Source organism: Scaptodrosophila lebanonensis, unplaced genomic scaffold (genome assembly GCF_003285725.1).
Source record: "Scaptodrosophila lebanonensis strain 11010-0011.00,11010-0021.00 unplaced genomic scaffold, SlebRS2 tig00000110-arrow-arrow-pilon, whole genome shotgun sequence".
Lineage (NCBI taxonomy): Eukaryota > Metazoa > Arthropoda > Insecta > Diptera > Drosophilidae > Scaptodrosophila > Scaptodrosophila lebanonensis.
In genome coordinates this window covers 1,624,895-1,652,798 of record NW_022060573.1, presented here as the reverse complement: position 1 = coordinate 1,652,798, position 27,904 = coordinate 1,624,895, and the positions used below count along the sequence as shown (strand labels likewise).

The 27,904-nt window shown below is 37.2% G+C and overlaps 1 protein-coding gene across 1 annotated transcript; it reads left to right on the top strand.

Moving 5' to 3' along the window:
* Positions 1-1,858: 1,858 nt before the first annotated feature.
* LOC115628180 (WD repeat-containing protein 26 homolog) lies at positions 1,859-27,709 on the top strand. The gene is made up of 3 exons (XM_030524167.1): positions 1,859-2,881; positions 25,910-26,862; positions 26,918-27,709. The coding sequence occupies exons 1-3, from the start codon at positions 2,372-2,374 to the stop codon at positions 27,396-27,398; spliced, it is 1,944 nt and encodes a 647-aa protein (XP_030380027.1). The 5' UTR covers positions 1,859-2,371; the 3' UTR covers positions 27,399-27,709.
* Positions 27,710-27,904: the final 195 nt, after the last annotated feature.

Here is a 27,904-nt window from a genome sequence, read left to right as displayed (position 1 = left end):
GATCAACATGTGGGCCAATCAAAATTCGTGATCACCGAAAATTCCATCAGCCGAAATCATCATTGAAATTGATGGAAATGGAATTGAACATCTCCAAAACATCGATTTATTGCATTTTGACCTAGCATTTGGGCTTACGAAAAGGTGTGCACGGTTTGTTCCGCACAAATTGACTGACGACCAAAAATTGCTCTCATCGATCGACGCTTGTGACCGATTATTTGACCATTTTAACAATTAACCACTCGCCGTATTCACCTGATATGGCACCGTGCGACTTCTACCTTTTCTACTTTTTAAAGTCCTGTTTACTTTGGAACAGGGTTCGTAAAATGTGCTCGCAACCCGTTTGGACAGAGGCGGCGAGTACGATCGGGTCGTCTGGCGAGGTAACGGGTCGTGCGGGTACGCCGTGCTTCGGCGCGGGTCGCTGCCGACAGCAGCAGTGTCGTACGAGCCGGTCTGCAGTAGCAGAGCGCTCGTTCGTGGTAGGCAGGCATGTATGTGTGATGTGTGAAATTTGTCTTATGGTATGCTTGTGTGTATATATTTTTTAAGGCGAAATGTGCGCGATCTCTTTCACTCTGTACCTGCTGCCTACTCCGTTTCAGCTTGACGCAGCTGTTTTGCCTACGTTTGCACAGTGGTACCTGATACTGTTTTTAAGGATCCGTGGCGTTGCAACTTGGCGTAATTTAAAGGCACTTTTTTACTATATACTCCTATACCAATAAAACCTACAGTCAATTCGTATACTTCATTCACATAACGGCACCTGCAGCGATTCACATATGCTAGTGTATTTTTATGGAGGTGCACATACGTATGTAAATTAAGACGTAAAGATTTGTTTTTGTTACCATTGTTTCTATTTAAAAGGATGTTGGCCGGGGCAGTTATTCAGTTTTTTACAAGATTGAAAGTGTTGAAGACGCATTACAACTTAAAAATAGTGAAATGGGCAAACTTACCAAATATTTAAATACTTCTTTGTTAGTGGAAAGCAGTAGTAGTAAAACTGTGACGTGCAAGATGTGCCAAAAATCTGTGATAAGTCGTGTCCAAATGTACTAAGCGATATTTTAATAGCGAAACTAAATGCGGAATTAATAAACGAAATTTCTTTCGAATAGTAAAAAATATTTTAGAAACAAGTTTATTTATTTGCAAATGATCTTTTTATTTCCTATAGCCAAAAAAACGAAAGACATTCATTCAGAAATCTAGTATCAGGTACCACTATGCAAACGCAGACAAATCTGCTGAGTGAGGCTATAAGGGATGAAATGCATCGCGCACATTTTACCTTGAAATATATACACACAAGCATACCATCATACAAATTTCACACATACATATGTACGACCCGATCGTACCAGCGGCCTCTGTCGGCAGCGACCCGAAAATACCCGCGGCAAAATTTCTCGCGGACCCGAACGGGATTTGCCCGCATTTTACGAACCCTGCTTTGGAACACACCTTGTAAGTTTTCCATAACGTTTAAATCAGTCCGCTTCCCTGGGTGTTACATTATCAGGTGGGCATCAACTAAAATGTTATAAATGTTATAAATGCTATATGCTTACTCAAGAAAGTTTTTAACATCTGTTGCCCCTTGCAAAATCTACTGAAAGCTGTTATATCTCAGTGGGAATATCGTATAAAAGTATTACATTCATTGCCTTCGAAAGCTACCTGACTTAAAATATATATTGTACTAGATGTAAAATAAGCTGACACAGACTAAACAATAAATGTTAGTATAAATATTAAGAACATTAAGTATTTTTCATTCTATTAATATAATGATAATATTAATTCAATTTTTTCTACTGAATTTTGTTTTACTAATTGGCAGCTCTAGAACAATACGCGATTTAAATCTAATTTAATATTTACATATGGAAAATATACATAGATATCAAAAGTCGATCAAGTTGTTCTATACCTAACTTTTTCAATATTCTGCGGGTTGCTTCAAATTATCTAAACGCAATCATAAAATTGCGGGGGAGAGAAGGGCTGCTTGTTGCCGCGTGGTTCTCAAAAAGTACTCAAAATTGATAAAAATAACAAAAAGGCTGCAACTGGTGCCTCAGCCGAGGACCAGCCGCCGCGCAAAAAGGGACGTCGCTCAAGAGGTTCTACTCCGGTTGCGGCCGTGAACAGTACACAGCAACCCGATAACAGCATTGCGACCGCGGCAATAGTAACCAGCGTAGCTTCGACGTCACGAGCAGCCCAAGAACTTTTGCAAAGTTTGGCCGAGAAACCACCAACAAGCTCTATTTATAAAATAAACACACAAAATTGTGAAGATTTTGCTGCTGCCGTAAATAAGCGGAATTCCGAAACAGCGCAGACGAATCCAATGGAAAGTGACCAGGGAAGGATGATGCAAAATTCTTCAGCTTTGACGTCCACATCGGCTGAATCTGGCTCTGCAGCCGGTTCTTCAGATGACTCGGCTTTGACTGGCATTAATAATGTGACTCAAGTTGAAAGAAATCAGGATGGAGGCAACAGTGGCAGTAATAGTAACGCTGCAAATGATCTCCCCTTTACATCTAGTAGTGCTAATACGAACAATGCGAATGGGCACGATCTTAAACAAAATGGATTCACTCCCAACAACAATGGCAACAGTATCGTGGACGTGGAGAACAACCAAGAAAAAAACACCTTTAGTGGCGTACAGTTGGATAAGTCAAATCAAGAGATTATACGACTTATAGGTCAGTACTTGCACGACGTAGGGCTGGACAAATCGGCAAAGATGCTAATGAACGAGTCTGGCTGCTATCTGGAGCACCCATCGGCTACGAAGTTCAGAGAGCATGTTCTATCCGGAGATTGGACAAAAGCGGATGCAGATCTAAAGGTATGTAGAACTCCAAAAAATCTAATCAATAATTCATAATATTCATAATTCATATGTAGCCCAGTCATCTTCGACAAAAAAAAGGGGTCAGCCTCGGAATTTGAGATAATACGCTGAAAATTTGTATACTCCTTTGTTTTGGCATTCTATATGTTGCCTCAAAAGTCAATATTCAAGGTCAAAGGTCACTGTAATCGGGCTTTCTCATATATCTCGCATATATCGCTTCCTATGCCTTGGATGAGATTTGCACATATTACAAAGCTGTAGAGGATAAAATTCTCTAAAACTTTTGTATTAAGCATGAGTTACGGTTAATCGTATGTTGTATAAAGTTCTTTTTTTTTTACTAAAAAATATTATTAGTAAACAATGGCTATTATTCATGTCATATTATTTATATTTAACTAGCAGGTATTGCCCGTCTTAACCCGGCTCAATATAATGTTTCCAATTGTATTTCTTTTGTGTGTGCATAACCTACCCATATGTTTTCACCTTATAAGTTACCAGTAGGAAGGCATTTAAGGTATTTAAGTGAACATTTTCTGTTCTTGACAAAAGATTGTTCAGTAGTCCGTTACATTTTTGTTCTTGCCAAACTATTTCGTTCAACGAACATGACCACTAAACTAATATTTTTTAAAGCTCGTTTTCCCCCTTTGGAGCTAGAATTTCCCAAAAGCCTTTTTTAGTGTGCTCCTACACTATGATGGATACTATGAAAGGATACTTGAGTCCAAATTTCAACTTTTACCGTTTGGGCTGTGCGTTGATCACCAATTAGTCAGGACAAACTGTTTTATATATAGAGATAACGCAACGTTTTAAGATAGACTATGTGCAAAAAAGGGGAATAATTATAAGGGTATATCCTAATTTTAACTTCACATTTGAGTCTTTTCGTGCCATATTGAGTCAATACGGTCACGCACAAGCTCGGAATATGAAACACGGCACTCGTGTCAATGCCGTGCAGCGATGAGCCACGATCAAAAAGCACTGACAATTCTCATCTCAATTTGCTAGAGTAAAACTTTCGATAGTTGAAGCCACCGACACCATCAAAATATCGAAGTTTGAATGCAATAAGCAGAATATTTAAATAATAAAATCTAATTATTTATTGAGATCAATAAGAACAAATCATATACATACATACATACATCTGCCCGCAATGCGAAGCAGAATATGCGTAGCTCCGTTATTCGGTTTCTGCTTTACTATCGCTTACGCAGTCGTTGCTTAGCGACGGTAACTGTAAACTTTTGGCGTTTTGCCTTTGCAATTAACATTAATTGGTCCAAACGAAAGATGTGCGAGCCAAGAACTTGAAGTTGTTGTTGTTGTTTTGTATGCACACATAGACACGAACTGTTGCTTGTTGTATGTATGTGTGAGTGTGTGTATGTGATGTCCCCAACTATTTGATATTTGATATATAGCAAGTAAAAAACATATTGCTATATTTTAATCGTTGAATGCCAATTTGTTGATATAGTTATGTTGATTACATTACCCAAATTTGAAATCGATCGGACAAAATTTATAACACAAACTAATCATTTGAAAAAGTGAATAAATATTAGAACCCCAATAATAAAATTAAATGCGATATATCGAAAATATCGATACTTGTGTTGATATATCGTAATACATGTAGAATACAAATACATCGAAAAACATCGTTTGAGAGCTATTGATTATAATACTGTATTCGATTGTTCACTGTACACATATGTACATACATACATACAAATGTATTTGTATGTGTACTGTAACTGTAAACTTTTGGCATTTTTCGTATGCAATTAACAGCCGTAAATTATCAAAACGAAAGAAGATTTGCGAGCCAATAACTTGTTGTTGTTGTTGTTGTTTTAAAAATATTGATTTGAAAACATAGAACACTATTTATTACAATTAAACAACAGTGTTCGATGGCCCACTGCATACTTACAAATCTATATACATGTATGTATATAAGAATGTATGTACGTACATACATACTTATTGATGTACATATGTACATACTATACATACAGACGTATGTACATATGTATGTACGTATGTAATACATATGGTGCTGGTGTAATTCATAATGCGAAATTCTTTCTAAGGGGAGCAATGTCCCCCCTGCCCAACCTGCGTACGCCCTTGTAGTCCGTTGTCCTAAAAACCCCTTATGCCAAATGTACTAAACAAAGAAAAAATAACATAAAAATGTTTATGTTATAATGTTAATAATTTTTAATTAATTAACATTTCTTGCCCTGTCAGTGCAAGACGAATATACTTTTATACATATGTATGTACATACATGTGTACAAATGAACATTCACACATTAGTGTCTCACATTTTGCTTTGGCTACTTCAACCGTTTGCACGCAACTACACGAACAGCTGCTTGTATGTATGTGTGTGTATGTATACTTAGTTGTCCCCAACTGTTTGATATTTTGTATTGTTTGTTCTGCCTGCATTTGTAAAATGCATATTTTAAAAATCGTTAAATGCAAAGTTGTAATTTTAGTTACGTAGATTATATTACCCAAATTTGAAATCGATCGGACGAAATTTATACCACAAACTTTTCATTTGAAAAAATGAATAAATATTAAAACCCCAATAATTCAAGCTCCAACACAAATTTCGAAAAACCGAGTATGCAGTTTTGTTTATATTCTTTTATAGATTATAAAAACCAAATTTAAAGTTGATCGATTCAGAAATGCAGAATTTTTAAACAAACTTTGGAGCTACTTTTCCCCCCTTTGGAGCTCCAAAATCCCTTCTTAGTGCGCATCTACACCATGATAGGATACATGAGCCCAAATTTCAGCTTCCTAGCTCTTACCGTTTGGGCTGTGCGTTGATTGCCAGTCAGTCAGTCAGGACAAACTGTTTTATATATATAGAGTATGTATGTACATACATAAACATGTATCTACATAAAATACATACATACATATGTAATGTGCATACATATATATATATATATATATATTACAAAATTTGGTGTCTCTATCTCTTATAGTCTCTGAGATCCAGGTGTTCATACGGACGGACAGACGGACAGACAGACAGACAGGGCTAGATCGACTCGTCTCGTCATGCTGATCAAGAATATATATACTTTGTGGGGTCTGCCACGCCTCCTTCTGCCTGTTACATTTTTCAGCTCCCGCAAACCTAATATACTCTTGTACATTTCATGTACAGAGTATAAAAACAGAACAAATGGTTTTTTCGGCAAAATCAATTTATTTAATTTAAAATAGTCTCTTTCTGCTTCAATACAGCTTTTTGCACAATCTAAAAGCATGTCGAACGAGTGTATTAGCTCGTTGGCCGGTATGGCCGCCAGTATGCCGGTGCAAGCCTTTTGAATGGCCTCTACGTCTGCAAAACGCTTTCCTTTCATGAGCAAATGCATTTTTCCGAGAAGATAGAAGTCGCACGGTGGTTAAAATGTGATTTTAGGTCAAATAATCGGTCACAAGCGTCGATCGATGAGAGCAATTTTTGGTCGTCAGTCAATTTGTGCGGAACAAACCGTGCCCAAATGTTCGGTCAAAATGCAATAAATCGATGTTTTGGAGATGTTCAATTCCATTTCCATCAGTTTCAATGATGATTTTGGCTGATTTATGATGAATTCACGCACAGTTTCGATGGAATTTTTGGCGATCCCGAATTTTGCTTGGCCCACATTTATGTCCTCACGACCACTTTGAAAACGTTGAAACCACTCGTGCACTCTGCTACGGGATAGGCAATCATCGCCATTAACTTGTTCCATCAATTGAAACGTTTCGGTAAAATTTTTACCAATTTTAAAACAAAATTTAATGTTGGCTCTAGCTTATTTTCGCACCGTTAACACAAACATACTGACACTTAAAACGCAATAACTTCACTTCCAATCGATGAAATGTCATGAAATTCTCACTGGACAATCGATAAAGATAGCAGATTCTAACGCACCAGTCGACATATAGATAGCGCCACCAGGGGCGCTAGATTCAAAAAGTCCTGTTTACCTTGGAACCCACCTTGTATATATAGCTATAACATCCCTAATCCCTATAATCACTAACTGGGCAGTTTTGCTAAATTTTAATGAAAAACTCCCAGAAATACGGGAGTTATGGATAATCAGTGATTACGGGCGCTAGGGGAAAGGGAGGGAAATTTAAAAATACACATTTTTTGCGTATTGACATATTTCAGCACGCGCAAACCTAATATACTCTTGTACATTTCATGTACAGAGTATAAAACAAGAGAGAACGCTACAGTCGAGCAAGCCCGACAGTGTAATACCCTGTACCCAGGTAAACTTCCGTCACTGAGTTATATGCGCCCATAGCAGCAGCAAAAAGAGGAAGAAGAAGAGCGAACTTGCTGCTGCAGTTTGGGGGGGTTGTGCTGGCGAGGATTTGTTTTGCTAATAACTTTTCTTAGAACTGACCGAATTGAATAAAATTTTATACAACAGTAGACCATTATATATAAATTATGTGTGCAAAGTTTGGTTTAGGTAGCATTTGAAATGTGGACGCTATTGACGAAATTCTATAGCGGGGGAAGGGGGGGGGGGGGGGGGGGAATTAAAAAAAAAAAACATAAACTCGTCCTTACTCGGACCTAGGAGAATCTGGATGCCAACTTTGGTTATTCTAGCTTTTATAGTTTCTGAGATCCTCGCGTTCATCCAGACAGACGGACGGACATGTCTAGATCGATTTCTCTCGTCATGCTGATCAAGAATATATATACTTTATGGGGTCGGAGATGCTTCCTTCTATATGTTACATACTTTGCACAAACCTAATATACCATTTTTACCCTACGGGTACAGGGTATAAAAACAAATGTATATTATCAAGCCAACCTGATTTAGTAAAGGAATTTGGATGTTCCTCAATTCAATGGGGTCGGAGCAATTTTAACAGGAAAGTCCCAGATGCCTTATGTGAATACGCAGAAATTTATATTTTGGAATTTCCATCCCTCCCCCTCTCCCACGCATTTAGTGATCTTTCATAGCTCCCGTAATTCTTGGAATTTTGAACTCAAATTTGGTAAATACCCCTAGTTAGTGATTATGTGTCAGTATTGTGAGATTCATTATGAAACATTATGATAAATGTATTCTGAAGAATTCTGTGCAATCATCACCCCCAAATAAAACAAGTAAAAAAGCTAAAGTCGGGTGTCCCGACTTTGAAATACTCTGTACATATGTTTACAATAATTATAGAAAATAAAAAAAAACTAGATAGAACGCTACAGTCGAGCAAGCCCGACAGTAAAATAGCCTGTACTCTCCACAAAAAGGAAAAATTAAAAAAAAAAAAATTTAAAAAAAATTAAATTATTAAAAAAATGAATGAATTAATTAATTAAATTAAATTAGAATACATGTATATGTTCAGTTTAAACAGCATACATTTATATCACGTACCTATGCGTGTTTATATGCGTGTATGTATGCAGCACAAAGTTGAACAAAAGCAGCAACAACAACAACAGCTGCGGGCAGCGCTGCCGACAGAGCTGCAGGCAGCGCATGAGCAGCGATTTTACTTATGGCTATAACTTTCTTCAGAATTGACCTATCATGATGAAATTTGGCACACGGACACATTAGTACTAACTGGATGTACCTACCAAAATTAAATAATTTTAAAATTCCGAGAATTACGGAAGTTATAAGAAAAAATACGAATTGCGGGGGAGTGGGGGGGTGTATCAGAAAAAATAAACAAACTCGTTCTGCCTAGGGCTTATAGGAACCTTGATACCAATTTTGGTTATCCTAGCTCTTGTACTTACTGAGATCCTTGCGCTCATACAGACAGACGGACATGGCTATATCGACTCGTCTTCTCATCCTGATCAAGAATATATATACTTTGTGGGGTCTGCCACGCCTCCTTCTGCCTGTTACATTTTTCAGCTCCCGCAAACCTAATATACTCTTGTACATTTCATGTACAGAGTATAAAAACAGAACAAATGGTTTTTTCGGCAAAATCAATTTATTTAATTTAAAATAGTCTCTTTCTGCTTCAATACAGCTTTTTGCACAATCTAAAAGCATGTCGAACGAGTGTATTAGCTCGTTGGCCGGTATGGCCGCCAGTATGCCGGTGCAAGCCTTTTGAATGGCCTCTACGTCTGCAAAACGCTTTCCTTTCATGAGCAAATGCATTTTTCCGAGAAGATAGAAGTCGCACGGTGGTTAAAATGTGATTTTAGGTCAAATAATCGGTCACAAGCGTCGATCGATGAGATCAATTTTTGGTCGTCAGTCAATTTGTGCGGAACAAACCGTGCCCAAATGTTCGGTCAAAATGCAATAAATCGATGTTTTGGAGATGTTTCCATCAGTTTCAATGATGATTTTGGCTGATTTATGATGAATTCACGCACAGTTTCGATGGAATTTTTGGCGATCCCGAATTTTGCTTGGCCCACATTTATGTCCTCACGACCACTTTGAAAACGTTGAAACCACTCGTGCACTCTGCTACGGGATAGGCAATCATCGCCATTAACTTGTTCCATCAATTGAAACGTTTCGGTAAAATTTTTACCAATTTTAAAACAAAATTTAATGTTGGCTCTAGCTTATTTTCGCACCGTTAACACAAACATACTGACACTTAAAACGCAATAACTTCACTTCCAATCGATGAAATGTCATGAAATTCTCACTGGACAATCGATAAAGATAGCAGATTCTAACGCACCAGTCGACATATAGATAGCGCCACCAGGGGCGCTAGATTCAAAAAGTCCTGTTTACCTTGGAACCCACCTTGTATATATAGCTATAACATCCCTAATCCCTATAATCACTAACTGGGCAGTTTTGCTAAATTTTAATGAAAAACTCCCAGAAATACGGGAGTTATGGATAATCAGTGATTACGGGCGCTAGGGGAAAGGGAGGGAAATTTAAAAATACACATTTTTTGCGTATTGACATATTTCAGCACGCGCAAACCTAATATACTCTTGTACATTTCATGTACAGAGTATAAAACAAGAGAGAACGCTACAGTCGAGCAAGCCCGACAGTGTAATACCCTGTACCCAGGTAAACTTCCGTCACTGAGTTATATGCGCCCATAGCAGCAGCAAAAAGAGGAAGAAGAAGAGCGAACTTGCTGCTGCAGTTTGGGGGGGTTGTGCTGGCGAGGATTTGTTTTGCTAATAACTTTTCTTAGAACTGACCGAATTGAATAAAATTTTATACAACAGTAGACAATTATATATAAATTATGTGTGCAAAGTTTGGTTTAGGTAGCATTTGAAATGTGGACGCTATTGACGAAATTCTATAGCGGGGGAAGGGGGGGGGGGGGGGGGGGGAAATTAAAAAAAAAAACATAAACTCGTCCTTACTCGGACCTAGGAGAATCTGGATGCCAACTTTGGTTATTCTAGCTTTTATAGTTTCTGAGATCCTCGCGTTCATCCAGACGGACGGACAGACGGACGGACGGACATGTCTAGATCGATTTCTCTCGTCATGCTGATCAAGAATATATATACTTTATGGGGTCGGAGATGCTTCCTTCTATATGTTACATACTTTGCACAAACCTAATATACCATTTTTACCCTACGGGTACAGGGTATAAAAACAAATGTATATTATCAAGCCAACCTGATTTAGTAAAGGAATTTGGATGTTCCTCAATTCAATGGGGTCGGAGCAATTTTAACAGGAAAGTCCCAGATGCCTTATGTGAATACGCAGAAATGTATATTTTGGAATTTCCATCCCTCCCCCTCTCCCACGCATTTAGTGATCTTTCATAGCTCCCGTAATTCTTGGAATTTTGAACTCAAATTTGGTAAATACCCCTAGTTAGTGATTATGTGTCAGTATTGTGAGATTCATTATGAAACATTATGATAAATGTATTCTGAAGAATTCTGTGCAATCATCACCCCCAAATAAAACAAGTAAAAAAGCTAAAGTCGGGTGTCCCGACTTTGAAATACTCTGTACATATGTTTACAATAATTATAGAAAATAAAAAAAAACTAGATAGAACGCTACAGTCGAGCAAGCCCGACAGTAAAATAGCCTGTACTCTCCACAAAAAGGAAAAATTAAAAAAAAAAAAATTTAAAAAAAATTAAATTATTAAAAAAATGAATGAATTAATTAATTAAATTAAATTAGAATACATGTATATGTTCAGTTTAAACAGCATACATTTATATCACGTACCTATGCGTGTTTATATGCGTGTATGTATGCAGCACAAAGTTGAACAAAAGCAGCAACAACAACAACAGCTGCGGGCAGCGCTGCCGACAGAGCTGCAGGCAGCGCATGAGCAGCGATTTTACTTATGGCTATAACTTTCTTCAGAATTGACCTATCATGATGAAATTTGGCACACGGACACATTAGTACTAACTGGATGTACCTACCAAAATTAAATAATTTTAAAATTCCGAGAATTACGGAAGTTATAAGAAAAAATACGAATTGCGGGGGAGTGGGGGGGTGTATCAGAAAAAATAAACAAACTCGTTCTGCCTAGGGCTTATAGGAACCTTGATACCAATTTTGGTTATCCTAGCTCTTGTACTTACTGAGATCCTTGCGCTCATACAGACAGACGGACATGGCTATATCGACTCGTCTTCTCATCCTGATCAAGAATATATATACTTTGTGGGGTCTGCCACGCCTCCTTCTGTGTGTTACATACATGCGCACAAAACTAGTATAGCCTTTCACCCTTTGGGTACAGGCTATAAAAAGAATAAAAAAAATTGGATCGATTTTACCTCTCTCGGTATTCGAACTCACGTAAAGGGTGTAAAATTGCACATTTACATAGCAATTGCGTCTGTGTGAGTGTATGTATGCCTATGCGCATCTATTCGTGTCTGTGTAAGCATTTTCGCAGTCAACCAAACAGCAACATCAACAACAGCCGCGGGCAGCGCTTGAGCAGCGCTGCAGCAGCAAATTTATACTCTGTACATGAAATGTACAAGAGTATATTAGGTTTGCGGGAGCTGAAAAATGTAACAGGCAGAAGGAGGCGTGGCAGACCCCACAAAGTATATATATTCTTGATCAGCGTGACAAGACGAGTCGATCTAGCCCTGTCTGTCTGTCCGTCCGTATGAACACCTGGATCTCAGAGACTATAAGAGATAGAGACACCAAATTTTGCACGAAGATGCGTTATGTGTGTATTCTATACGAGTTTGTTTTATTTTTTTGATTTCAGATTTGATTGATTTCCCTCCCTCCCCCCTCTCCCCCGCAAATGCGATTTTCTCTAACTCCCGTAATTCTTGGAATTTCGAACTAAAATTTTGCAAATACCCCCAGTTAGTAATTACGTGTCTGTATGCCAAGTTTCACTATGATAGACCGATTTACCAAGAAGTTATAGCCATAAATATATTTGCTGCTGCAGCGCTGCTCAAGCGCTGCCCGCGGCTGTTGTTGATGTTGCTGTTTGGTTGACTGCGAAAATGCTTACACAGACACGAATAGATGCGCATAGGCATACATACACTCACACAGACGCAATTGCTATGTAAATGTGCAATTTTACACCCTTTATGTGAGTTCGAATACCGAGAGAGGTAAAATCGATCCAATTTTTTTTATTCTTTTTATAGCCTGTACCCAAAGGGTGAAAGGCTATACTAGTTTTGTGCGCATGTATGTAACACACAGAAGGAGGCGTGGCAGACCCCACAAAGTATATATATTCTTGATCAGGATGAGAAGACGAGTCGATATAGCCATGTCCGTCTGTCTGTATGAGCGCAAGGATCTCAGTAAGTACAAGAGCTAGGATAACCAAAATTGGTATCAAGGTTCCTATAAGCCCTAGGCAGAACGAGTTTGTTTATTTTTTCTGATACACCCCCCCACTCCCCCGCAATTCGTATTTTTTCTTATAACTTCCGTAATTCTCGGAATTTTAAAATTATTTAATTTTGGTAGGTACATCCAGTTAGTACTAATGTGTCCGTGTGCCAAATTTCATCATGATAGGTCAATTCTGAAGAAAGTTATAGCCATAAGTAAAATCGCTGCTCATGCGCTGCCTGCAGCTCTGTCGGCAGCGCTGCCCGCAGCTGTTGTTGTTGTTGCTGCTTTTGTTCAACTTTGTGCTGCATACATACACGCATATAAACACGCATAGGTACGTGATATAAATGTATGCTGTTTAAACTGAACATATACATGTATTCTAATTTAATTTAATTAATTAATTCATTCATTTTTTTAATAATTTAATTTTTTTTAAATTTTTTTTTTTTTAATTTTTCCTTTTTGTGGAGAGTACAGGCTATTTTACTGTCGGGCTTGCTCGACTGTAGCGTTCTATCTAGTTTTTTTTTATTTTCTATAATTATTGTAAACATATGTACAGAGTATTTCAAAGTCGGGACACCCGACTTTAGCTTTTTTACTTGTTTTATTTGGGGGTGATGATTGCACAGAATTCTTCAGAATACATTTATCATAATGTTTCATAATGAATCTCACAATACTGACACATAATCACTAACTAGGGGTATTTACCAAATTTGAGTTCAAAATTCCAAGAATTACGGGAGCTATGAAAGATCACTAAATGCGTGGGAGAGGGGGAGGGATGGAAATTCCAAAATATAAATTTCTGCGTATTCACATAAGGCATCTGGGACTTTCCTGTTAAAATTGCTCCGACCCCATTGAATTGAGGAACATCCAAATTCCTTTACTAAATCAGGTTGGCTTGATAATATACATTTGTTTTTATACCCTGTACCCGTAGGGTAAAAATGGTATATTAGGTTTGTGCAAAGTATGTAACATATAGAAGGAAGCATCTCCGACCCCATAAAGTATATATATTCTTGATCAGCATGACGAGAGAAATCGATCTAGACATGTCCGTCCGTCCGTCTGTCCGTCCGTCTGGATGAACGCGAGGATCTCAGAAACTATAAAAGCTAGAATAACCAAAGTTGGCATCCAGATTCTCCTAGGTCCGAGTAAGGACGAGTTTATGTTTTTTTTTTAATTTCCCCCCCCCCCCCCCCCCTTCCCCCGCTATAGAATTTCGTCAATAGCGTCCACATTTCAAATGCTACCTAAACCAAACTTTGCACACATAATTTATATATAATTGTCTACTGTTGTATAAAATTTTATTCAATTCGGTCAGTTCTAAGAAAAGTTATTAGCAAAACAAATCCTCGCCAGCACAACCCCCCCAAACTGCAGCAGCAAGTTCGCTCTTCTTCTTCCTCTTTTTGCTGCTGCTATGGGCGCATATAACTCAGTGACGGAAGTTTACCTGGGTACAGGGTATTACACTGTCGGGCTTGCTCGACTGTAGCGTTCTCTCTTGTTTTATACTCTGTACATGAAATGTACAAGAGTATATTAGGTTTGCGCGTGCTGAAATATGTCAATACGCAAAAAATGTGTATTTTTAAATTTCCCTCCCTTTCCCCTAGCGCCCGTAATCACTGATTATCCATAACTCCCGTATTTCTGGGAGTTTTTCATTAAAATTTAGCAAAACTGCCCAGTTAGTGATTATAGGGATTAGGGATGTTATAGCTATATATACAAGGTGGGTTCCAAGGTAAACAGGACTTTTTGAATCTAGCGCCCCTGGTGGCGCTATCTATATGTCGACTGGTGCGTTAGAATCTGCTATCTTTATCGATTGTCCAGTGAGAATTTCATGACATTTCATCGATTGGAAGTGAAGTTATTGCGTTTTAAGTGTCAGTATGTTTGTGTTAACGGTGCGAAAATAAGCTAGAGCCAACATTAAATTTTGTTTTAAAATTGGTAAAAATTTTACCGAAACGTTTCAATTGATGGAACAAGTTAATGGCGATGATTGCCTATCCCGTAGCAGAGTGCACGAGTGGTTTCAACGTTTTCAAAGTGGTCGTGAGGACATAAATGTGGGCCAAGCAAAATTCGGGATCGCCAAAAATTCCATCGAAACTGTGCGTGAATTCATCATAAATCAGCCAAAATCATCATTGAAACTGATGGAAATGGAATTGAACATCTCCAAAACATCGATTTATTGCATTTTGACCGAACATTTGGGCACGGTTTGTTCCGCACAAATTGACTGACGACCAAAAATTGCTCTCATCGATCGACGCTTGTGACCGATTATTTGACCTAAAATCACATTTTAACCACCGTGCGACTTCTATCTTCTCGGAAAAATGCATTTGCTCATGAAAGGAAAGCGTTTTGCAGACGTAGAGGCCATTCAAAAGGCTTGCACCGGCATACTGGCGGCCATACCGGCCAACGAGCTAATACACTCGTTCGACATGCTTTTAGATTGTGCAAAAAGCTGTATTGAAGCAGAAAGAGACTATTTTAAATTAAATAAATTGATTTTGCCGAAAAAACCATTTGTTCTGTTTTTATACTCTGTACATGAAATGTACAAGAGTATATTAGGTTTGCGGGAGCTGAAAAATGTAACAGGCAGAAGGAGGCGTGGCAGACCCCACAAAGTATATATATTCTTGATCAGCATGACGAGACGAGTCGATCTAGCCCTGTCTGTCTGTCTGTCCGTCTGTCCGTCCGTATGAACACCTGGATCTCAGAGACTATAAGAGATAGAGACACCAAATTTTGCACAAAGATGCGTTATGTGTGTATTCTATACGAGTTTGTTTTATTTTTTTGATTTCCCCCCCCACTTCCCCCCTATGGGGGTTTTCCCGATTTTCCATTCGTATAATCGCCTATATCTCGGAGACTATAAGACCTAGGAACACCAAATTTTAGTCCCAGATGCCTTATGTGAATACGCAGAAAATGTATATTTTGGAATTCCCCTCCCTCCCCCCTCTACCCCGCAAATCGTAACTCCCGTAATTCTTGGAATTTCGAACTAAAATTTTGGAAATACCCCCAGTTGGTTATTATGTGTCCGTATGCCAAATTTCATTATGATAGACCGATTTAACAAGAAGTTATAGCCATAAATATATTTGCTGATGCAGCGCTGCCCGCGGCTGTTGTTGATGTTTGGTTGACTGCGAAAATGCTTACACAGACACGAATAGATGCGCATAGGCATACATACACTCACACTGACGCAATTGCTATGTAAATGTGCAATTATACACCCTTTACGTGAGTTCGAATACCGAGAGAGGTAAAATCGATCAAATTTTTTTTGTTTATTTTCTTAATTTTTTTTAATTTCTATATTTATTCTAAACATATGTACAGAGTATTTCAAAGTCGGGACACCCGACTTTAGCTTTTTTACTTGTTTTCTAAAAGTCCTGTTTACTTTGGAACACACCTTGTATACTATATAATCTCTGGCCAAGCACTGCCTGCAGCTGTTGTTGCTTCTTGCACTCCACTTCTGTTTTGCACAGATCGAAAACAGAATTTTCGGCATATTTTACTGTTTTACTATCAAAAGGGTAAAAATGCAGTTCATGCAAGTGATGTGTACGGAGAAGATGTGTTGACCAAACGGCAATGCCAAAATTGGCTTGCAAAATTTCGTTCCGGCAATTTCGATCGAGGATGCACCACGTCCTGAAAGGCGTCTTGAAGCCGATGTGGAAAAAATAAAATCGTTTATCGATGCAAATCGTCGAATAACAACTCGAGAGATTGCTGAAAGATTAGATTTGTCTAACGCGACTATTCACAAGAACATGAAACGTCTAAGACTAATTTCAAAGCTAGACATATGGGTTCCACATGTGACTGTGATTTGCTTATCAAACGTCAAAGAAGTGATCCATTTTTGAAGCGCATTGTTACTGGCGACGAAAAGTGGATTGTTTACAAAAATGTAAAGCGCAAGAGATCATGGTCTAAAAAGGATGAACCAGCTCAAACCACTTCGAAGGCCGGTAGTCACCAAAAGTCTGAAGTTATTGTGATCAGCTGGACAAATTGAGTAATGCACTCAAACAGAAGAGTCCAAAATTGATCAATAGAAAAGGTGTAGTGTTCCACCAGGATAATGCGCGACCTCATACAAGTTTGATGACTCGCCAAAAGCTTTTGCAGCTTGCTACCACACACTCCAGACTTCGCACCCTCGGACTATTACTTGTTCCGGTCTCTACAAAATTGTTTGGATGGTAAAACCTTTACCTCAAATTAGGACGTCAAAAACCACTTGTACCAGTGTTTTGCCTGCAAGGATCAAACATTTTATGAGCGTGGAATCAATCTCTTGCCCGAAAGATGGCAAAAGGTATTGGATAAAAATGGAGAATATATAATTTCATAAAATGTTTTACACAATAAATAAATCGTGTTTAAATTAGTTCAGTTAAAAGATAATTTTTGAAAACTTCGATGTTTTTTTAAAAGAGACATCGACATCGATGTTTTCTCTTCGACTTACATCCCTAGTGTCAGGGCGACAGGAGATTGAAGTGAAACTTTGTGATTCGAAATCGATTTAAATTGTTAAACATCGATTTGGGAATCAAAAAAATAAAATAAACTTGCACAGCGTACACAAAGTTTGCTGTCTCTACTTCTTATAGTCTCTGAGATACAGGTGTTCATACGGACAGACAGACAGACAGGGCTAGATCGACTCGACTCGTCATGCTGATCAAGAATATAAATACTTTGTGGGGTCTGCCACGCCTCCTTCTACCTGTTACATTTTCAGCTTTCGCAAACCTAATATACTCTTGTACATTTTATGTACAGAGTATAAAAACTGAACCGTTCAATAAATTTCCAAAAATCCATCTTTTATGTCGGTATGTAAATATTGAATAACTTTGTCATTAGTGAACCGATTGACTTAAGTAGACCAGTGTTGAAAACCTCAGTTCAAGAAATTGTACAGAACCAAATTAAATAAAAATATCTCATACTTGAAAATCGGTTGTTTATTTTCGAAGATATTCAATGTTTACATAACGACATAAAAGATGGCGCAACGAAATAACAAACTACGAAAAATTCTATGTTTATATATTTAAACTAAAAAAGAGCAAAACAAAGAATTTTAAACGATAAATGTATTTGAAATGGAACACAGTCGTTGTTCAACCGCAAATGAAAGCAAACTTATCTGTCCCTGTTAATTATTTCGTTCACAAAAGTCAACGTTGTCTTCTACAAATAAACATAACGGGAAAACCTTGCAGTACTTTTGGAAAATTCTTCCTTTGCAGCTCAAGCACACTACAATCGAAATATAGGAGAAAGAGAGAAAACGAAGAATTGCATTTTGTGGACAATATAATGTGCCAAATCTTTGTTCTATTTAAGTATTTCGCGCATCTTATGTAAGTGTTTATGTACAATCCAGCAACATCATACAATTACAGACGGACAGACATGGCTATTTCGACTCGGGCTGTCACCCTGATCAAGAATATGTACTTTGTGGCGTCTGCCACCTTCTGTTTGTTACATATGTATGTACATTCTTACAAAACTAGTATAGCCGTTTACCCTTTGGCTATAAAAAGTAGCAAAACGTTTAAAGCTAACAGCTGGCGTTTCATCTTTGTGTTGGTCGGCCTGCACTTTTATAACTTTCGTGCAAATTTGTTTGTATTAAGGTCCGTCTCTTTTCGTTACCGCATGCCTTTGTAATACTCACATTTTTTAACAATTGAAAATTATAAATTTATGCTTGCCTACCAGGTAGTCATAAATAAGCGGAAGGCAAATCAACTGCTGATGATTGCGTGATTGTTTTAATGCAGCGAAATTTTTAATCGGAAGCACAACAACAACATCTGCAACAATAATAGCCTGTAGAGCTATAAGTAATTTCTAAGGAAAACTATCAACGACACACGCACTACGTGTGTTTTGTTTTGCATCAGTCTGCTTGTGCGTGTGACTGACACCACATGTGTTACAAAACAAATAGAGGCAGACAAATAATTCATTACAAATCAAAATTAAAAAAGAAGAAAAAGGATGTACCAAAGTTGTCGCCTGTCGCAGTCGGTCGCTTTTTTTACGAGCTCCGCTTTCTTTTTCTAAATCTATTTACATATGTATATGTATACTATTGATGCAACTACAGTTGCTCTACTTCTACAATAACAATAACACGAAGTTTTTCTCTTCGATGATTTTCTGCCAAGATTTTGTTCAAAAAAATCCGTTTCTAACAGTGAAATGTTGATACTCTAAATGGGAATTCAAATAAACTGATTCCTTAATTTACGAAATAAAAACGAATTTTTAAAACAATTTGTTTACTTCCTCCGCATATTTTTGTGGTTGTGTTACATCGGAGAGCGGTTTAGTTTTTTCATTCTTAAAGCTACTTTAAGACCAAAAATAAAATAAATATCTTACAGCCCCTCGTCAGTGGCAGTAATTAAAATAAAAATAAAAACTGTTAAATCAATCAAACAATTTAGTCGAGATATTGACTAAACTAAACTAAAACGAAAGAAAAAACATTCACAATTGATCAAAGTTCACTCAATAATACATAAAACAAATCAGTCAAAATATCTAGCGCAGCAGTAATTTCACACCTCTTCAAAAATAAGCATCACTCAAATGGCACCAGCGCTGAATCGCCAGCGGGAACAAACTTCTGCGGACCTTAAAATCACCCGATCTTCGGATGCTCCTTCTCCCCTCTTGGTTCAGCTCATTAACCAGAAAATGAGCGAGCAGGCACATCACGGACAGCATTCGTCAATCAGAGGAGCGTATAGAGCATGACCTCCAGGATAGGCCGAACGTGATGTCCGCTGAATTCGAAAAACTCACCCAACGTGAACAGCATCTGGAATCAGAAGTTGGTGAGTTGTAACAACTCAAGGATAGAGCTATTGAGCTGGAAGGTGAACGAGATGGCAGCAAAACTTTCTATGCAAGCAAATCAAAGTATTACTTGTGATCCATGTAGCCACGAAGAAAATCTTAAAACTTTTTTTCATACACTGTGCTTTACTAAAAACTAAAACTCACACCACCACCTAGAGTTAAAGAAATTTTCCGGATCAAACAGAATAATAACAAGTAAAAAAGTTAAAGTCGGATGTTCCGACTTTGAAATACTCTGTTTACAATAATTATAGAAAATAAATAAATTAAGAAAATTAAAAAAAAAAAAACTGATCGATTTTACCTCTTCTACGTACTATGTTATTTGTTAGTTCTGTTAGAATTATCTGTTGCAAAACTACTGTTAGGTTATTAAATTTAATCATAATTTATAAATTGCATGTGCTAAGAAAATCCCATTAATATATAGTCCCAAATAATATAAGCAGATCCACAGCGAATAGCAAAACACTAATTAGGGTTCCAGCAAAGCAAAAGAACGGTTTACATATATGCCAAAGTCTTTGCAACAAAATTGAAGAGTTTTTGTATTTGTTTCTAAAGTCTAATGTTGATGTAATATGTGTGTCGGAAACGTGGTTTGTCCCCCAACTGAATGATGTTTTAATTGCATGTGATGAGCATGACCTATATCGATCTGATCGAGAAGGCGATGCGGGTGCTATATACATAACCAAAATCTAAAGCAATAAGAAAATAACCCTCTGGGAGTGCGATAGAGTACTTGTTTCTTGATGTCACTGGTAGTGGGAGCCCAACTGGTATGCTAATTGGCTGCCTTTATAGACCAAATCGTTCCATCGGATACTCAGTGAAATTGATATTATTATGATATATTAGGTTTGCGCGAGCTGAAAAATGTAACAGGCAGAAGGAGGCATGGCAGACCCCACAAAGTACATATATTCTTGATCAACATGACAAGACGAGTCGATCTAGCCCTGTCTGTCTGCCTGTCCGTATGAACACCTGGATCACAGAGACTATAAGACCTACGGACACCAAATTTTAGTCCCAGATGCATTTCTCCCATGCAAATTGCGATTTTTTCTTGGAATTTCGAACTCAAATTTGGGAAATACCCCCAGTTAATAACGTACGCCAAGTTTCATTATGATAGACCGATTTAACAAGAAGTTACAGCCATAAATATATTTGCTGCTGCAGCGCTGCCCGCGGCTGTTGTTGATGCTGGTGCTTTGGTTGACTGCGAACATGCTTACGCAGACACGAATATACGAGCATATACATAAATGCACTCACTCGCAATTGCTTTGTATATGTGCAATTATACACCCTTTACGTGAGTTCTAATACCAAAATGAAATTTTTATACTCTGTACATAAAATGTACAAGAGTATATAAGGTTTGCGGGAGCTGAAAGTATAACAGGCAGAAGGAGGCGTGGCAGACCTTATCAAGTATATATATTCTTGATCAGCATGACGAGACGAACACCTGGATCTCAGAGACTATAAGAGGTAGAGACACCAAACTTTGCACAAAGATGCGTTATGTATGTACGCTGTGCAAGTTTGTTTTATTTTTTTGATTCCCCTCCCCCCCCCCCCCCACTTCTCCACTATGGGGGATTTCCCGATTTTCCATTCGTATAATCGCCTATATCTCAGAGAGATATTATTATTTCTATGTAAATGTGCACTTATATACACTTTACGTGAGTTCGAATACCGTGAGAGGTAAAATCGATCAACATATTTTTTTAAATTTTATAAATTTTTATAATTATTCTTAATATATATACAGAGTATTTCAAAGTAGGGACACCCGGCTATAGCTTCCCTACTTGTTTTGTTAGTGATACTAAGAATATTCTTGTATGTGATTTAATTTACTTTACGTATTTATATTACGTATTACGAATTTAACCCACATTTGACTGAACAAATCGTGTACTTTAGGGATTTTAGGTACATTAATCTTGAACTAATATGTAGTGCAATTGACTTATGTAACTAGAACACCATATATTCACTGACGGGCGTAAATTCTCAATTAAGACAACTGTCCATCCTTTCATAGTGTAGATGCCCACTAAGAAGGGATTTTTGCAAAATTCGAGCTCCAAAGGGGGGAAAACAGGCTCCAACGTTTGTATGAAAAATCTACAATTTTCATCTGTTTAACTTTAAACTTAGTTTGTATACTCTCAGAAAAATTCCAAGAAAAACTACTATACTTTTGGGGACTGAAATATGGGAGTTTTCCTGTAAAAAAATGGGGCACAAAAGGAAAACGCGTCAACAGCCCACAGCCCAAACGGCAAGAGCTATGAAGCTGAAATTTGGGCTCAAGGATCCTATAATAGTGAAGGTGCCCACTAAGAAGGTATTTTGGAAAATTCAAGCTTCAAAGGGGGGAAAACAAGCTCCAAAGTGTGTATGAAAATTCTGCATTTCTGCACCGATCAACTTTAAATTTGATTTTTATAATCTATAAAAGAATACAAACAAAACTGCATACTCGGATTTTCGAAATTTGTGGTGGAGCTTGAATATTTGGGTTTTTAATATTTATTCACCTTTTCAAATGAAAAGCTTGTGTTATAAATTTTTTCCGATCGATTTCAAATTTGGGGACTGTAATCTACGTAACTAAATCTATAACTTTGCCTTCAAGGATTTTCAAAATATGCATTCTACAAATGCAGGCAGAACAAACAATACAAAATATCAAACAGTTGGGCATAACTAGGTATACATACACACACACACACATATATATACAAGCAGCTGTTCGTGTAGTTGCATGCAAACGATTGAAATAGCCAAAGCAAAATGTGAGACACTAATTTGTGAATGTACACACATACATATGTACACATCTATGTACATGTACACATCTATGTATGTATGTATGTTCATTCGTCTTGCACTGACAGAGCAAGAAATGTTAATTAATTAAAAATTATTTAACATTTTTAAAAGTAATTTTTTCTTTGTTTAGTACATTTGGCATTAGGGTTTTCATTAGTAACTTTATGCAGCAACAACAAATTACAAAGAACGCAAATATCAAATAGTTGGGGACATCATATACACACACTCACACACAGAACAAGCAACAGTTCGTGTCTATGTATGAAAAAGTATAGAGAAATATGCATGCATATGTACATGCGTATGTACATATGTATGCCTGTGTACGTACATATATAGCATGTATGTACATTCGTATGTATGTATACATTGGACAATCGAGCACTGTTGTTTGATTGTAATAAATAATGTTCTATGGTTTTAAATCAAATTTTTAAAACGAAAAACAACAACAACTGCAAGTCATTGGCTCGCGCATCTTCTTTCGTTTTGATCATTTACGCCTGTTAATTTTAAAGGCAAAATGTCAAAAGCTTACAGTTACCGTCGCTAGGCAACGACTGCGTAAGCGATAGTAAAGCCGAAACCGAAAGCGGACCTACGCATATTCTGCTTCGCGTTGCGGGCAGATGTACATATGTACAGGGTTCGCCATCTCTTATGTCGGTATGTAAACATTGAATATCTTTGAATATAAACAACCGATTTTCAAGTATAAGATATTTTTATTTAATTTGGTTCTGTACAATTTCTTGAACTGAGGTTTTTAACACTGGTCTACTCAAGTCAATCGGTTCACTAAAGACAAAGTTATTCAATATTTACATACCGACATAAAAGATGGCGCACCCTGTATGTTTTTATATGATTTGTTCTAATTGATCTCAATAAATTATAAGATGTTATTATTTAAATTTTCTGTTAATTGCGTTCAAACTTCGATGGAATTATTGATTGTATCGACGGATTCAACTATGGATAGTTTTGATGCTCTAGCACATAGAGCATCCGACACATGCCCATCTCTAGCACCTCAGCTGATCGCATATCTACAGCGACTTATGATTTTAGTGTTAGCTAACAACGCTACAAATATACTCTGAACAAATCTAAGAGTCATTTATCGTTAAGCCTATTTTGTGAGTTTATTCATGCGATTTACAAAAGCAGAAACATACCTTCACAACAATCATATTTGGAATTGAAGACACAAATTAGTGTTGAATTAAAAAATTTAATACATACTTATATATGTATGTATGTATAAAAGCGGATAACGCCTGCATGTAAAATTTAAATGTATGTACATATCATCGTTGCCGAACGCACCAATGTTGGCGGGACGTCCCGATTTATAAATCAAAATTAAATGTCCAGCGTCGGACTTTTCGGGGATAACTCGACCGTGCGTACAACATGCTGAGAAAGCACACAGTTAAGTCAGGACTGGCATTCCGCCCGGTGCGTAACGAAGATATGTACATATGTATGTATGTACGTATAACCATACATAGTACTTATTGTATTATATTTGCTATTTCGAAAATGAACTCTTTAAAAAACTTTAGAGAGCGTCGAAAGAAGTTTGTCCATTTTGTATAAATCCATCAAGAACATTTGAAGAAAACTCCCAAAGGTTAGTGGAGGTTGAACGGGATTTAATAAAACCATGTTGCGAATCAGAGAAAATCGACTTTCAATGATGTATCTGAGATGCAATCATTTTTCGAACATTTTTGGTATAGACGATAATTTAATTTGCAAGGATTTTTAGCATTAGATTTTTAGTCTTTATAGCATTCAGTGTTTACTAAATTAAATTTTGACCTAACGATAGAATATTGAGAAAAGACTAAATTTGACCCAAATTTTTTCAATTTTTTATGGCGAATCAAATTAATAAATACCTAGCCCAACATTCATTGCTGTGCAATAAACAATCTGGTTTTCGAAAATTTAGAAGTTATACTACTGCCATTCTAGATGTTACAAAAAATATTAGAGAGCAACTTGACGATAGTAATGTTACATTGTTGACGCTTCTACCACAATATCCTAATTATGTTTACAATAATTAAGAAAATAAAAAAAATTAAGAAAATTAAAAAAAAAAATGTGTTCGAATTTACCTTTCTCGGTATTCGAACTCACGTAAAGGGTGTATAATTGCACATTTACATAGCAATTGCAGTTGTGTGAGTGTATGTATGCCTATGCGCATCTATTCGTGTCTGTGTAAACATGTGTGCAGTCAACCAAAGCACCAGCATCAACAACAGCCGGGCAGCACTTGAGCAGCGCTGCAGCAGCAAATATATTTATGACTATAACTTCTTGTTAAATCGGTCTATCATAGTGAAACTTGGCATACGGACACATAATAACCAACTGGGGGTATTTAGTATTTAATTTTAGTTCGAAATTCCAAGAATTACGGGAGTTAGAGAAAATCGCATTTGCGGGGGAGAAGGGGGAGGGAGGGAAATTCCAAAATACAAATTTTCTGCGTATTCACATAAGGCATCTGGGACTAATTTGGTGTTCTTAGGTCTTATAGTCTCCGAGATATAGGCGATTATACGAATGGAAAATCGGGAAAACCCCCATAGGGGGGAAATCAAAAAAATAAATCAAACAGCGTACACACATAACGCATCTTTGTGCAACATTTGGTGTTTTTAGCTCTTATAGTCTCTGAGATCCAGATGTTCATACGTATGAAAAAAATGTTGATACAAAAGTTTTAGAGAATTTTATACTCTACAACTTTGTAATAGGTGCTAATCTCATCCAAGGCATAGGAAGCGAGATATACGATTTCCGTGACATTTGACCTTGAATATCTTAAGACGTGGCCACGATATTAAATGTGACTTTTGAGACAACATATATAACACCATAACTAAGGTGTATACATTTTTTCAGCTTATTATCTCAAATTCCGAGGTTGACCCCTTTTTTTGGCTAAGATGACTGGGCTATATGTTAATGTGCAGTTATACACCCTTTACGTGAGTTCGAATACCCAAAGAGGTATAATCGGCCAAAAAAATTGCTTGTAATATTACTATTTCGTTCCTTTTTTCAAATTTTTTCATTTTTTTACATTTATATTATTCTACATACATACATGTTCAGAGTATTTTAAAGTCGGACAGAAGCATGAAAAACAAAAAATTTCAAAGTTATAAATTTTAATAATTGTCCAACCTAGAACAGAATTTAAATAATTTAAACATTCCCTGCTTTCGTTATTAGCAAAATAATTTGCTATTGTATTTTGTATTTATTACATACATTTATTTATTTTCAGGATTTGGAGCCATTGATCGACAATGGAAAATTATCGACAATAGTAGAAATGAAATTTATATTGCTGGAACAAAAATATTTGGAGCATTTGGACGATGGCAATCCTTTAGACGCACTAAATGTACTACGCAGTGAGCTTACGCCTTTACAACATAACATAGCACGTGTGCATCAGTTGTCGTCGTATATGATGTGTTCTACCAACCACGACCTTTATCATCGCGCTAAGTGGGAGGGCAAAGGCTTTTCATCTCGGGCATCGGTCATGGAACGGCTACAAACATTTATGCCTCCCTCTGTAATGATGTCACCACGGCGATTGCGTACGCTTCTGCAACAAGCAATTGAGTTGCAAAGCCAGCATTGCCCTTGCCACGACATGGCATGGGAAACAAATCTTCAGACCGTATCATTGCTGACGGATCATTGCTGTACCATGGACGGTTTCCCAATGCAGACTATTCAAATATTAACTGATCATTGCGACGAAGTTTGGTTCTGTAAGTTTTCGCCTGACGGGCTTAAACTAGCTACTGGTAGCAAAGACTCTACAGTAATCATCTGGGATGTGGATCCATATAAGCTTACGTTAAAACACCGACGTGTAATCGATAGCCAGGCGCAGTTGAGTGTTAGCTTTGTCAGTTGGAGCCCTGACTCAAAATTAATTTTAGTGGGTGGCACAGAGGACTCCCCTGATATTTTTATATGGAATGTAGATGATGGAAAACTGGTTGTGAAATTCTCGCAATCAATGGAAGATAGCCTAGCCTGCGGTGCTTTCAGTCGCGATGGTACTAGATTTGTCTGTGGAGGACAAAAAGGACAATTTTATTTGTGCGATTTAACAGGTGCTATCGTGGACTCCTGGGAAGGTGTGCGGGTCAATAGCGTTGCATTTCGCGCCGATAACAAGACTATTTTAGCTGCAGATAATCACTATCGTATAAGAGGGTAAGTGGAATTTATAGTTAGAACTTTTTTGCGATAAACTATGTTTCCGTTTTAGATACCATTTTGACAACCCACGTTCAGACTACGATATCTTAAAGGAACCGCATCCAATTATGACCTTTAGTATAAATTCAGCTGATCGCTTGGCGTTGCTAAATATTTCTAATCAAGGCTTGCATCTCTGGGATATCGAGGATAAAAGCTTGATACGCCGTTTCCAGGGGATACGTCAAAGCAATTTCGCAATTCATTCCTGCTTTGGTGGCGTTAATGAAAGCTTTATTGCAAGTGGAAGCGAGGATAAGATTGTTTGCATTTGGCACATAAAGCGGGAAGAACCACTAGCAAAATTGGCGGGCCACACTAAAACAGTAAACTGTGTATCCTGGAATCCAATTTATCCGTCCCTGCTAGCTAGCGCAAGTGACGATGCAACTGTGCGCATTTGGGGACCGAATCCCTCTACCAGTAATACAACAACGGAGAGCGAAGACTGCTCATCAAGTTCATCGTCATCATCGTGGAATATGGCGTAAACTGATACTGAACTTGCGTTAATTTGATAATATGTACTTTTAAGCAACATTAAAGTCTATTTAGATGAAGTGCTTTTCCCTATATAGACGCGAAAGTATATTTTTGAAAAGCACAATCTATCAACTGAAAATTTCAGAATAAAGTTATATATTTCAAAACGAAATATTTAGCTTCATGCGGAACCATATACATATGTTCAAGAAAAAATAATGTAGCGGAAAGCAATGAGTTTTTCTGAAATAATCTTTGGATGGGCTGTAAGTAGCTGTCCCTTAGAGTTATAAATTAAATAAATGATACAAAAATATAATGCGGATCGTGTCGTAAAGCTACTGCTTAAGGTATAACTTACTCAAAACATCATTTTATTTTAATATCATAGTGTAAAAATCAATGTCATTTTTAGCTTTTGATAAATTTGATGAAACGTGGTTTTTGCTTCTAATAAAATCACGTCATGCTCTTTATTGTGCAATTATAATATTACTGAATAGCAAGCTGTTTT

What these genes read in the sequence shown, in the direction of transcription:
- LOC115628180 (XM_030524167.1), top strand. Translation starts at nt 2,372, where the DNA reads ATGGAAAGTGACCAGGGAAGGATGATGCAAAATTCTTCAGCTTTGACG. An exon ending in AAGCGGATGCAGATCTAAAG is followed by an intron (nt 2,882 to 25,909) that starts GTATGTAGAACT and finishes ATTTATTTTCAG; the next exon opens with GATTTGGAGCCATTGATCGA. An exon ending in AATCACTATCGTATAAGAGG is followed by an intron (nt 26,863 to 26,917) that starts GTAAGTGGAATT and finishes TTTCCGTTTTAG; the next exon opens with ATACCATTTTGACAACCCAC.